Raw genomic sequence first — 14,954 nt, 5'->3', positions numbered from 1 at the left:
TGCAGAAAGTAATGAAGCTTTCCTCAGAGAATTAATCAAACATCTCCTCCTATTAATAGTTTACTTGTTCTCTCAGTATACTAAACTAAATCCAGACATATTGCTAGCTAGATGTATTGACATTTTAGAGAACTTGAAAATATGCATTCAGGATGCTGAGATAGTGATCCCCAGAAAGAGGGACTAAAACTCTGTACCTCTTTCAACACCACTGTGTAGGAGGGATAGTATTTCATCCAATTTCCAGAGCTTCCAACCCAGATCTACAAGGTGTAAAGCTAACACCAGTACTACTTACAAATTTATTTTGTATTTATGGGATCACCTTGCAGTGTAACAATGTGAAGAACCCTTATGGCTTTGACTTTTTAAAGCTTTCTCTGGTAGTGAATGAGGCCTGAAAATTATCCCTGTGAATAGGTGTGATTCTTTCAAAAAAAGAAGAAAAGAAAAAGCTTCTTGTTGGCATTTTGACCACCAAGTGCTGGCTTTGTGGCATACTTCCTGGGACTGGGCGACAGATTGTAAAACACCTTCAGGGAAATTGAAGCTGATAGATACTTCTATCTAGTGAGGTGTAAAAAGAAAGTTATTTTTCCTCTTACAGTGCACATATTCTGAACTCTTTATTACCCCCTCTGTGCCAGCTAATAAGACACTACCAATCACTTTATTTCTTTCCACAGGACTTGTTTAAACATAGCAACTGTTGACCTGTCTGTGACTCGGCTCACCCCAACAGTGCTGTTGTCTTCCTTCTGGCCATCACAGTCCAGGGATACATGACAACACTCAGTCCTCTCAGTTCTTTGTGTGCAAAGGACCTAACCTTTCAGGAACCCGAGGACACACTGGATGCTCCTTTGAAAGCCCCTGCTCCTCATGGAGTCTGGTCTTAATCATCTGTCATTTTGAACATTCACCTATTCCTTGTTGGAAATATCTGTAAATTTGCTCATCTTGGTCAACCCTGTGTCTTTAGTGCCTGGGAATACCCCCTGCACAGCAGGGCTCTAAAACAACACATCTGTCATATTAGAGATGCCCAGTACTTATGAATAGTATAAATGAATAGATTGAGTCATTAAGTATGAATGAATAGATGTAGTTTCAAATGTCTGTTTCAGTACAACTGACTGAAGATCTATTTCTTAGAGAAAGGATGAAGAACATGATTGATTGCTCTAGAAATGGGAAAGGAAGCTTTATCCATGATTTTAAAGGCTTTGAATAGTTATTTAAAGAGGCACTTTTCATCTTAGGGACATTTTGTAATTCCAACATAGATCACTACCACAACTGTTTGTTCACTGCTTTTACAAAATGATATTGCCCAGATATTTTCCTGGGTAATCCTCTATAGATCAGCAGCAAGATATTAATTTCATTTAAAGGAATTTTTTTTAAAGATTTATATATTTGTACATATAGAACTGGGGTACAGGCCAGAGGCTCAGGGGCGGTGAGAGGCTTCACCAGAGACAGAGTGAGGAGCAGAAGAGGCAGATCAAGGAAGTACACTGCTGAGGGGAGCAGCGGGCGGGTCAGGAGAGGTCTGGCACGCCTCCGGGGCAGACGGGAATTGAACTCATGTGGAAGTGGCTTTAGCTTCTCAGTGCAGTGCTTTAACCCGCTGCGCCACCAGGGAGTGCCCTCATTTAAAGGAATTTTTAAGAGCCCTCCCTTGTGATGCAATGGGTTGAGGCGCAGCACCATGAAGGTCCCAACAGCCGCTTCACCACAAGCCGCTTCACCACAAGCCGCTTCACCGGGAGGTGACCCACATGGCGCGGCAGATCTCTCTTGGCCCGCCCGCTGCTCCCCTCAGCAGAGTGCTTCTTCAATCTGCCTGTTCTGCTCCCCACTGTGCCTCTGGTGAATCCTCTCACCACTCTTGCACCTCTGGCCTGTACCCCAGTTCTGTGTGCATACATAAATAAATCTTTTTAAAAAATAAAGGAAGATTTAAGGCTAATTAAAAAAAGAGGCATGTATAAACTAGGACTAAAGGGAGCGAAGTAAGACCACCCAAATGTCTGCCTCAATAAAGTGGGAAGACCTGTTTTTTTTTTTTTTTTCTTTTGGAAAACATAATAAAATCTACTTGTATCCTGTGAAATAAAATCTACTTGTATCCTGGAAAGAGGAAGGCTCATCCTTCAACAACACATGTTGTGAGGATCTCTAAAGGAGAACTACCTTGATAGATTCACCCTGAAGTGAACTACAAAACTTAGCGGTAAATGCTACGTGTTTGTTAAGTCAATTCATGGGGATATTTTCCACTCACTCCTATCTCTTCCTTACAGGACAGCAAAGGCTAGTTGTGTAGTATCATCCAGTAGACATCAAATTATTGATTTATTATCACTAAATTCTGAAAGCAGATCACTAAGCATTAACTGGAACCTCAAGAGCTCAGTCTTTATAAGGAAGCAGATGAACAGAATTCACATTTCTTTACTGTCTCATTGGTGTATCAACAGTGTCATATATTCCAAAACTGTTTTCTTATTATCAAAAGAGGACAGTTTAGCAATGGATTTTATGAAGTACAAATTATCAATAGCATAGTGCACTGTTTGGGTTACTAAGTAAATAATCATAGCTATGTGACTTCATCACAACATTTTGTGGAATACACAAGATAAAGAACATGATTTTTAAGTGTTCTTTTTTGCTAAGTTGCCATTTTTAATTCACTAGCATTTTCTCTGTGTTTTTCAATTTCAGTAGAAAGATAGACTAGACATACGTTGTTGGTGAATGACCAGGAATTTCTGATCCTAGCTATTGTTATCAAGAGATCTTTTCTAATTATTTCCTTCCTGTGTATTTTGTTGTTGTTGTTATTGTAGTAGCCCTGGGCATAATTCCAAGCTTACAAAATCTAGGTCTAGTATCTGAGAAGTTGCTTCTCAGACTTCTGTGATATTGAACATTAAAATGGAGCCTGTCTGTATGAGAGATCTTGAGGTACCTGTATATGATTAGGGATCTACTTTCAGAATCTAGTGATAATAAATCAGTAATATTTACCTTTTGAAGTCTGAAGTGACATTGTGTGACCAGCATGTACTCTCCCGTGTGGAACAGACAGGAGGCAGGCATATAATGTTACCATGAAAAAGATAAAACAAACACAACCTGGAGTTTATTCATATGTACTTGACAAGATAGTGCAAACCCACTCCTTCAGGAGAGTTAACACTTTCCACCAGGCAACTTAATAAACAATGTGGAAAAGGCAATGCTGTTCCAGTTGAAGTGCCAGACAACATAATATGCTCTCCTAGTGATCCCTAAGGAATTATAACTAGTAAAAGGTGAGTAAGAATAGTTCACATGTGTGTTAACTTGTAACTGTTAACAATTTAGTTTTCCTAAGATCTTTAGGTGCAGGAGGCATATACACAGGGCTGGCTTATTTCCTCTTGTAAGGTTCTTTATTAGGATACCAATTTCTATTTTTGAGAATTACAGTGGAGAATCAGAAGTATGAGTTGGGCAGTGGACTCTGGCATTGAAGGCTACTGTTGTTTAAACTTCAACATGGTACTGAACCACTCTGATGCTGAACCTGTTGCATAAATATCTTTGTTCACAGCTAATGAATGGCTTACCACACTTAAGAAAGTACTCTTTGGGGGGGGCTGCCTCGTGGCCTAGAGGTTAAGTCTCAGTGGTATCACCTACATGGGCTGAGTTTGATCCCCGGCCAGGGAGCTAAACCACATGGCGCAGAAGACCTCTCCTGTCTCACCTGCTACTCTCTTTGGTAGTATATTTCAATAGATCTGCCAGTTCTGCTCCCCACTCTGTCTCTGGTGAATAATCTCACCCCTCCCCTTGAGCCTACACCCCATACTTCTATGTAAAAATAAAAAAAATATATATTACTAAGTAATATAGTAATATTAAGAGAATATTATTATATGACACACATGACATCCTGAAACTCTGATAAATACATGAGTTAATTTAAATGTGAAAAGTAAATCCCTACTCAACATTCCAACCCCACAATCTTAAAACCACCCTAGAAGACGATGTACCCGAACATTTACACTCCATGAATTTGAGAGTTTATTTCTGGGTGCACACATTCTAAGGCCTGGCACAGTTCCCCATACTCACTTACTTGTGGGCCTAAGGTCACTCTTTAATGTAAATTACACAAGACTGTACTGTTCTTATAAAGAACTCTGGGCCCTTTGCCTTTTCTGGTAATGGTGGTGAATGTTTCACATGAGTAGCAGGAGAGATTCAAGTGGCTGCTTGCCAAGCTCGGGTGTGTGTAGTGGAACAAAGCTCTTGATGCCTTTCCTGCTGGGAATGGTACATTGTACCAACAATTTAAAAGTGACAGGCGGGGGTGCGGGGGGTGTGGGGGTGGTTTATAGCAGCACAGTCTTTTAGAGTTACTGATCAAGAGAGGCTAGGTCAAATGAGCCACGGTCCTTGAGCTCTGTCTCCAGTAACTGCCCACTATAGCTCATGTGTGTTTGTGAGTATGTGCCTGCACCTCAGTCCTGAGTGAGTGTACCCCTTCAGCAGCTGGCCTGCTTGGCTCTGAGTCCAGCCAGGTCCAGAACTTAGTAGGAAAGCCAAGGGACTGGGACCCTGAGGCTTCTCCCAGAGGCAGCCTGGGAAGTCTCACTTGTTTGAACCCCTACTCATTTCTAGTGAATGACTCACTCATTCACATTCACATATGCTTTTTTCCTCCCACTCTTTCCCATTATGAGTTTGTTGAAAATGAATTAACATTATAATTTTGTAACTCCTTTCCTGAAACCATTAAGATTAAAAAAGCGGTGACTTTGTCATAAAATGTTTAAATTTTATGTAACTGGCAGGATGTACCAAATTAGGGAACTAAAACATATTTTGTATTTTTGATTTTAGTTATTTTAAAAAGTGAAAGGCTGAAAGGTGTATTGTTTGACAACTCCAATCATCTACTTAAGTTTGCATGCTTCTCCAATTTTTTTTGTTCCATAACAAGTGATAATTATTATTTGCAATTCAGAAGCAAAATGTTTATTAGTGCTTAGTAGAAATATATTCCAATAGACTTGTTATTACTTTCCATAATCTTTTACTCAATACATAGTTTTTTAGACTTTACATGCCCACTTTATTATATATGAAATTCTACTACTGTATATTGTACCTACTCCTTTCTCTTTTATCTCTCATGCATCTTTCTGATTTCAGTTATCACCACTTGGTGTGAGATCCTGAAAACTCTAATTCCAGTGTAGTCAATTGCATTTTTTTTTGTAAAGATTTATTTATTTATGGATACAGAACTGGGTACAGGCCAGAGGTGCAGGGGCAGTGAGAGGCTTCACCAGAGACAGAGTGGGGAGCAGAACAGGCCGACTGACGAAGTACACTGCTGCGGGGAGCAGTGGGCAGGTCAGGAGAGGTCTGCTGCGCCATGTGGGTCACCTCCGGGGTGGGGGTTGAACTCATACTGAAGTGGCTTTAGCTTCTTAGTGCTGTGCTTTAGCCTGCTGAGCCACCAGGGAGGGTCCTGGTTGCATTTTTATAGAGACTCATGGGCCAGTTCCACTTGCTTAGCCTGTAGAACTTAAACTTAGCACATTTAACAGAATATTTCATCTTCTTCCAACTTTCTTTGTTTTTGAATCTCTTTCATGAATGGAAGCTCCATTCTTTGAATCTGTCAAGCACAAGATTTTTCAGAAATGTATTTCAAATTCCCCTCCCACTCCTGCCTACATAAGGTTAAGCCATAACAGATTTTCTCAGTAACAGGTCATTCTGCTCCTGGCTTCATGGTCCTCACCCTATGCCATGAGGGTCACCTCTCTGGCCTGGGATTGAACTGGTTCTGAGGTGGCTGTGGAGAACTTCATAGTGCTATGCTTCAACCTACTGCACCACCAGAGAGGCCCATACACTTGCTTTTGATCACTCTGCCTTTGTGATTCCTTCCAAATTATTATTGAAGTAAATTGTTCTACTTTAACATTTTACATTCTTAGATTTTTTTTTTTCCTCCTGGAAGAGTTTAAGCATTATAAAATCCTGGCCTATGTCTGAAGTATCTCTGTACACTCCATCTATCACATTAACTAGGTACACAATAAGTACTCAGTATGTACGGTGTGCGAAATTGGTTTTTTTTTAAATGGAAAGAGATTTTATATTTTATTTTTGCTCTATTTTTTACTCTTTTATTTTTGTTTTCAGAGGGTGTAACATCTACACCATGGTATCTAATACCCTTCCTATATGTAAGAACTGATCCATATAGGGCTCTCTCTGGTGGTGCAATGGGTTAAAGCACCACATTATGAAGCTCTCCGAAGCCACTGCAGCACAAGTTTGATTGCCGGCCAGGGAGCTGACCCACATGGCGTGGCAGACCTCTTCCGACTCGCCTGCTGCTACCCTCAGTAGTCTATTTCAGTAGATGTGACTGTTCTGCTCCACACTCTGTCTCTGGTGAGTCCTCTCACCCACCACACCTCTGGCCTGTACCTAATTTCTGTAAGCATAAATAAATAAATCTTCAAAAAAACCTGATCTATATAAACTTCATTATTATTCAGTGCACTCTTACACTGCCTCCCTTGGCTATTAAGGAATCTTTAATGTCAACAATTATACTAAATAATTTATCAATAGTGGCGGTACATTAATGTTCCGATCAGTTAAAAACTCATTTTCCCATTTCTGGATTTTTATTATATTTTTCTAACTCAAGCATGATCAATACAAAATGTAACTTTGTTTTGGCAAGCTGCTGCTATAGTTGAATTTGCATCCTACAAAGATGGGCTGGTATTACTTAAATGGTGCTTACACTATTGCAAACCATAGAGTCCAAGAAAAAAAAAGGATGGTGAACAGGTCTTTCAGCTGAGTGCAAATGAATAATACATATTTTGCCCACACACCATACATAATGTGTTTTTCTAGCACCAGAAATGTTTTCTTCTCTGAAGTCCTCCTGCTGTTGAGAAAGCTTTTCTGATGTCAGTAAACTTGCGAATGGCACTGAATTGAATGAATTACATTTACTCAATGTAAATGCTCACACACTGCCTTTCATGTCCCTGGCTCATATTTAGTGTGGTAATTTTTCAAGGGTGGTCAAGGAAGCTGGAAGCCCTGTGGGTATTACATAAAAACAGAAAATGGAATCAGCTTGAATGTACTGTAATTAATTCCCAAAAGCTGACAGCAAAGATTAGAGAAATATTGTTAGCATTGTCTTAATGTTTGTCCTTATGAATGAGTGCTATAGTGTTAAATGTAACCTTTACATAAGTACTGAGGACAAAAGACATTGATGTGGCATGTTGAGGATACGAGCACAAAATCTGAGCATTATTCTCACCACAGTGTGTTTCTTGCGAGCAGCTAAATTTCTTCTAACGGAAAGGACAATTTTAGCTGTTTCTTAAAGATACAAATTAGATTTTATCAAGATATATTTCTGTACTTCAAGCTCTGCTCTACTCTCACGCCATTAAGAGTTAGCTAGGACAGGACCCTCCCTGGTGGCACATCGGGTTAAAGCACTATGAAGTTATCTGCAGCCACAACATTATGGGTTTGATTCCCAGCCAGGGAAGTGACACACATAGTGTGTCAGACCTCTCCTGTCTTGCCCACTGCTCCCCTCAACAGTATATTTCAGTAGATCTGCCTGTTCTGCTTCCCACTATCTCTGGTGAATCCTCTCACCCCCACTCCCGCACCTCTGGCCTGCACCCCACTTCTTGTATGCATGAATAAATAAATCTTTTTCTTTTTTTTAAATGTTAGGTCAGAAAATGGCCCTTGAGATTTTTGGATGGGGGTACCTATGATGTAATTACTCATGGTGTAGCTTGTGGTTCTTCACCCTGCAGTTTTAGAGAATCAATTTACATTTTTAGAATTTCAGATTGCTCTGAATTACACAGTTGCAAAAGATTTGTTTCTTTTTCAGCCAGGGGGTAGTTGATGGCTTGATGCACCATTTGGTTTTTTATCACAGAAATGGAAATGGTGGTCAGGACAGAGGGTTGGAGAATCAAGCAGATGGTTTCACTCAGATGAGTAGTAACAGGTTGGAACATTTTACTGACTCTAATTACAAAATCGTTAGTGATTAGAAATTGAAAAATCTGCCTCTTCAGAAAAAAATATTCCCCTTCTCCCCCACAGTGTTATCCCATTAGGTATTATTGATATTTGAACCCCTTGATGCATTTCGGGATTCATAATAGTTTAGTGTTGAAGTAGCTCATTCAAATGACCAGTTTAGGACATATACCCAACACTTTACATGTGTGTTTTTAAAGAATTTGCTTAAATTTTCTCAGTCTATATAGTTTTTCCATCTATCAGGTGGAGAAGATAACTGCCTATGTCATAGAGTTATTTTGAGATTTAACTAGATAGATTAAATCCTTAGTATAAAATTAGTCATGAAGTCCTTAGTATAAAATTAAGTGATCAAAGTGACAGCTAGTTAGTAATGTACCTGCATTACCGTATCTAAATGAAATCTGACTTTCCCCCATTTAACTGAGCATTCTTTCTTCTCTTCATGACCAGTGAAATACTGCGGAGTACTCATGGCTAGAAATACTCAGTTACAGATTATGTGCATAATAGGAAACATGTCAGCCTAGGATTTTAACTTCTGAAATGAGAAAATATAGGGGCCTACGAGTTAGGTCTCAACACTGCCAACACTATGGCTTGCATTTGATGCCCAGAGCCAGGGAGCTGATCTACATGGCACAGCAGACCTCTCCAATCTCTCTAGCTGCTCCCCTCAGCAGTGTGTTTCAGTAGATCCACCTGTTCAGCTCCCTACTCTGTTTCTGGTAGATACTCTCATTCCCAGTACCTCTAGCCTACATCCCTCTTCTATACACACACACACACACACACACACATGAATTAAAAATTATATATTTAGAGCCCTCTCTGGTGGTGCAGTGGGTTAAAGCATAGCACTGAGAAGCTAAAGCCACGTCAGCATGAGTTCAATCCCCGCCCCCTGGAAGTGATCCACATGGCTCGGCAGACCTCTTCTGACCAGCCTGCTGCTCCCCTTAACAGTGTACTTTGTCAGTCGGCCTGTTCTACTTTCTATTCTGTCTCTGGTGAATCCTCTCACTGCCCCTGCACTGTACCCTAGCTCTGTATGCATAAATAAATAAATCTTTAAAAAGTTATATATTTAAAACAAGAAAACATAGGTAAAAAATTGAATGCCATCATAACTTCTAGAACAAAAAAAAACTAGATTAAACAGCATACTTTATTTTATTCACAGAAAGTGAGACTGAGAGATGTTAATAAAGCATAACCTAATGCTTGTAAGATGTGAAATGTTCTGGCAAAGATGATCACAAAGCAAATCTCTTGAAAATAAGCTTTTGGTTTATTTTTCCTTCCTCTTACTTTATTAATGAATAAAATATGCCCATGCCGAAGAGACTCATATAAAACTATGAATACCTAAGAGGAATTAAGGTAATTCTAGCAAGTTTTTCACTTGCTAGAAACTGCAGATTTAAGAATTTAAATCTGCTTTCCACATGTAATACTGAAACATGCTTGATCATTTCTTTCTATCACTTTCTTTGCTAGAATTGTTGTATCCTCATGCAACCTTTCTCTTCACATTTCCCATTCTCTGCTCTCTTCAATAATCATTCTTCTCTCAAGTCTTTTATTATTACTAATAGTGATAACACATGGCTTAAAGTCTCTAGTGCAAACTATGTTGCAATTTCCAGACCCATGTCTTCATTCCCCTACTTGATGTCCAGCACTTTGAAGTTATGCCAGCTCTTCAAACTAACATGTCCTGAATGAACTCATTGTTTTGTCCCTAGACTGGTTCTACTCCCGTTTTCCTTGTGTCAGTGAACTATGCCATTCTTAACTCAACTGTCCTAACTAGAAACCAAGACTTCATTCTTCAGTCTTTCCTGTCAGCAGTCTTTCATGTCAAATCAGTTACGTGTCATGCTGATTCTCTTCCTCAGCACAAATGATTGGGTGTTTCCGGTCTTTTTATCCCCCTACAAGTACTCTTTGCAGACCACTGTCATCTGTGTTCTTCCAAAAGCCTCCTGAGTTTTTTAATCTATTTTCTGCATTTAGTCAGAGCAAAGTGAAATGGATTTCTTTTTTAAGAAAGAAAAGACTTTTATTATTGAATAAACATTCAATCAGAGAATAATGCTTATTAAAAGTAATTTGCTAAGTTGGTTTATAGTGAGTTGTGTATTGTCTGGTGTACAATATGCATTTTTCTTGATTCTTCATTACACTCAACGCTTTCTGAGGTCAGGGATTATTTATTTGCTATTTTGAGACATTTATTGGCTTTAGAAACCATGTGGTGCTTCCCACAACATAGGATAGCAGTGAAAGTTGAATGATCAGGCCCCGAGTTTCAACTTCTCAACTTAAAATAACACCATGGAATAATAAAGATCAGAATAAACATTGATAAGAAAAAGTTACAAATGTTACATAACTGTAGATACCAATGATTCCACAACGTTGTCAGAGTGACAGCATGGAAGTGTCCTGCCTTTGGGACCCAACACTGACCTTGTCTTGTATTGGCTTTGTAAATTCAAATCAGTCATTTGGTATCTCTAAGGCTCAGTTCTTTCATAAATAAAAAAGGATAATGAAACCAGTCTTTATTCTGGTATAAAGCAGCATATATGTGGCACTTAATAAATAATGGTTTCTCTTTGTCCTTTACATTTTCCCCACATGCACCCCATAGCAATACATATGGGAAAGATTTTTTGCCCACGCAATAAATTGAACTAATATATTCATTCATTATATTTTTTATTTTTAAACTAAATCGATGTTAATACAATTAGCTATTTAGCAGTAGGTGGTTAGTGTGAACTATTAGCTCTATTTTGTCTGACTATCAAAATACTGATCTCTGAATTTAAAATAAAATTTCTGTGCTTTCTTGAAATACAGAATAGAAGGTTTTTAAACTAATAAGCTAAAGAAATGTTAAAAATATTGAAATATGTTATATACATTTAGGGCTTTATCCAAGGTAGAATCAACACTTTCTTCAAACCTCTGTTGGCAAAAATCATTCTTAATTTTCGTCACCAGCATTTTCAAACTTAATCCAGATATTTTTACATATTTCACATGATTGGTAGCAGGATAAAGCACAACCACACTCCCCACCCCCTCCCCCCCCTTTCTTCCTGTTTCATCTAATAGGGAAAATTTTACTCAAGTACTGGGGTCCCAACTTCAGTTTTTGCTCTCACTTTTCTCATTTGATTATTATAATCTTTCCTCTCATTCTCTCTTGCCTCACAAGAAACCCTAACTGTTACTTAAACTGAGAAGCTTAATATGTTTTTGTTTCCTTTTTTAAATTCTGAAGGAGAAATAATTTTATGTAAAGTTAGTTTTCCTAGGGAGAGTAGTCTAGAATACCTCTCCCTCTTTTGGGGGGCTCAGAGAACTGTCCCTTAGACTTAATTTTCCATATGTTTATTACCTTTCTAGTTATTCATTTAACTGCCTCGTCTGATGAATTTCTTTGAAAAACCAGTTGAAACACTAAGATTAAAGTTAATACATGAAAGTTTTTAAAAACAAAGCAAAATAAACAAAAAGATATTAAGTTTATTAAAATTGCTTTAACTCCTCACCTTGAAATTTTAATTTGGAACACCTAATGGGAAATATAAAGAAATTGGAGGCACAAAGGACTTTCTCTTTTGAAAACATTCATTCAAGAAAGACAAATTGATTGATATGACCAAATTTGAAACTTACTCATACTATAAAATCAAGCATAAAATAAATACACACGTAATAATTCTTTTACACACTCTTTTTTTCTGTCTAGAAGATTGCGCCTGATGTTGGTCTTCCTGATAGGAGGAATAATTTTCAGGTAAATTAGTACTTACCATCATCTTTGTCAGGGACGATTGTAACCTGAGCCCCTGGGAACTTGGATCCAATTCTCCCTCCCATGGGCATGCTCAGAAGGACATGGAACGTTTCCTCCTCTTCATGCAAGGAGTCGTCAATCACCACAATCCTGCACATCTTCTCTCGCTCGCCTCTGTCAAAGCGGACTAGACTGGTGTGGTCCTCAGGTCTGGATATGTAATCAGAGTAGGACAGTACTGACGTCGGCACAGTTCCGCTGGCTGATCCTGGAGGGAAAGAATCCAAAAGATGTGTCTGTAGAACTTATTTCCAGGGTATTTCCAGAAACCATTTTTTTTTACTTGCAGCATTTTACTGGTCAGTCAGTATCTATGGACACTTCCAGAAACTTCAATAGCACACTATCATATTCCTCTAGCATTATAAGTCAACTTCATAATGGTCTCTGACATATGAATATTACATTTCAATTGTTTTCTCCTCTCTTTCTGCTAGTGGTGTTTCAAATTAATGCAATGTTATAAAATTATAGCTCCAGTGCTTATTTTGTGTAGGCAAAGTGCCACGTGCTTTACAGGCATTGCCTCATTAATCCTCTCCACTGCTCCACTGGGTTTATATATTTGCTAACTAAGACTTACAAAACCTTAAGCCACCTGCCCCAGGACCCAGAGCCCAAACTTACCCTCAAGTTGTGTTTTTAATCACTGTTCTCTATGTCTTTCAACTTACATACCTTAACGGCAATTTTAAAGTACATCTGTTGAGATATCAACAGTGTATATCTTTTTTCTTTGCATTATTAGAAAACCTATTTCTTATATATGAATGAATACTATGTATTAACTTTAATTCTGCATCATGTGAAACTACAGTTAAGGGGAAGATTAGCCAGAAGCGAAACAGGTGTTTTGAAATTTGTTATAATGAGTTTCAAACTACTTTGAAATTTATTTCATTTCCTAGAGTATGCATTTCTTTGCCTTTAAAAACAAACAAACAAAAACCAACAATCCTGTTCTACTTGAGCTGGTATGGGTGGCAAAGGAGAACATCAATCTTTCGCAACCTGTAAATCCTTGAGTGTTAGAGTATGTAGCCAAGTGTATCAAGTATTATTTTGCTAAGTAGATGCAGTCTCTACATCATCAGAAGCCTTCTGGAAAAATGTTTTATTTCTCAAGGAAATGGTTATTTTCACGTTTGCCTCATGGCAAAATATATGGCTCCAATCTGCTAGCGAGGCTTATTTAGCTCTTTGGGAGGACATTCAGTTCATTCATAATGGCTACCTTGTTGTGTATAACAGATCACCATCAACTCCTGACTCACGTCTCCACTTCTCCTGATGGGGATGAACAGTTCACCAATATCTTCTTCAATGGAATATTCAGACTGGGGAATAAATACAGTTGATTCTAGAATAAAACACCATTGCAGTCAGTTATTTTTGTCTGAACTTATCTCTGAAACAATCTCATGCAAATTAAAATTGTTCTAATGACTAGTTTTTTCCCATTGCCTGTTCTTTCAGAATAACATCATCTGGGCCCAAAGCTGGACCCCCTCTCTAGTCTCCCAAGAACCTCCCCTTCTTCAGGACTGGTCTATGGTAGCAACATAACATACATAGCATGCTCCACTTCAAGCTCTGAGCCAAAGTTGACTGTGAGAAAATTATAAAAGGTTTCCAGTCCATTTTCCAGAAGAAGCACACGACAGAATCGGTGCATCCATGGCAGAACCACTGCTATGACCTACATAAACAAAAATGGCAACTTTGCCAACGTGAAAGTTTATCAACATGGATGGATGCTGCTGGATCTCTAGGGCTACGGTAGTCATGCATTAGACAAAGAAGAAGTTGAAAGTCTTTTGAACAGAACAGAAGACAGAATAGACAAAATGAGTCAGAGCATCACTAGGTAGGTGTGGAGATGGGGACACATTATGTGAAATAGTCAAACTAAAATCAAAGATGGTCACAAGGGTAGCGATTGGGCAAATGGTGTTTGATGGATGGCAGGAATATATGTGATTGTGTGGTGATGTCTTGGACAATCTTCAAGAGACTGCTATCAGGTCCTAATAGAAGACTTCTAGTACCTAAGAGGTACGCTGATGACAGAAGACAGTTTGATTGTGTATTAGTGATCTGGCTGCTATTCTGATCTCCATGTCTCCAGAGGATTCCACAGGGGGATTTCTCAGATTGATTCTCGATCTCAGTGAAAGTACTGAAACATGACAGGAAATATTTTACATAGGGGACCATGTCAATTTGACTGAAGCTCTGTGTCTTGACAAAGAACAATCTTATTGTTCTCTGGGGTCCTCAAACGAAATCTTCTGTGTCTCTTCAGACTAGGAATTGTGGGTATTTTACACTGTTTGGACGGAAGTTCAACCAGAAGGTCAATGTCCTCTGATCACATACTAGAATGTATCCTTGACCTTTCTATGCCTTGTAGTGCATCAAAATGAGCCAGACAACGAATAAATTCCTTCTAATTTTCTTTTCTCAATTTAAAAAAGCTAACTGAAAACATATACATTGATGAGTTAAGGTATTATTTTTGAAAGTCAGCTGGAGGATGATTAGCCACATGGTAAAAGTTGTTGAATCCACTGAGCATCCAGAATATGATTTCCTTTTTTACTGTATGGGCCATTTTTTGGGTTTGGTAGACTTTCAATTTGGTTATTTGGGGTAATGAACATCATTTATTCTGGAGAGAAGTTCTTGATGGCATCTTTTTTTTTACTCCCAAAGGTTGACCTAGATATTAAAATTTGATGTTTCCATGAGTTGATTAAAATAGTGAATAGCAATACCTCAATTAAAATTATAAAAGAGGAGGTCTTCCCTGGTGGCGCAGCAGGTTAAAGCACAGCACTGAGAAGCTAAAGCGACTTCCACATGAGTTCGATTCCCACCTGCCCTGGAGGTGACCACATGGCATGGCACACCTCTCCTGACCTGCCTGCTGCTCCCCTCAGCA

The 14,954-nt window shown here is 38.7% G+C and overlaps 1 protein-coding gene and 1 pseudogene across 1 annotated transcript in view; one reads left to right on the top strand and one right to left on the bottom strand.

The window, feature by feature from the left end:
• The window catches only part of FREM2 (FRAS1 related extracellular matrix protein 2), a 160,608-nt gene that overhangs the window by 54,503 nt on the left and 91,151 nt on the right, over positions 1 to 14,954 (bottom strand). The window contains exons 5-6 of the mRNA XM_004680334.1: positions 13,245 to 13,370; positions 11,967 to 12,218 (exon numbers count right to left, since the gene is read on the bottom strand). Coding sequence (XP_004680391.1) covers positions 11,967 to 12,218; positions 13,245 to 13,370 — 378 coding nt within the window. The remainder of the gene's footprint in view (positions 1 to 11,966; positions 12,219 to 13,244; positions 13,371 to 14,954) is intronic.
• LOC105853461 lies at positions 13,761 to 14,392 on the top strand (annotated as a pseudogene).

Source organism: Condylura cristata, unplaced genomic scaffold, assembly GCF_000260355.1.
Source record: "Condylura cristata isolate star-nosed mole 26May11 unplaced genomic scaffold, ConCri1.0 scaffold00010, whole genome shotgun sequence".
NCBI lineage: Eukaryota > Metazoa > Chordata > Mammalia > Eulipotyphla > Talpidae > Condylura > Condylura cristata.
Note: the sequence above shows the minus strand (reverse complement) of the source record. Positions and strands in the feature narration are given on the sequence as shown.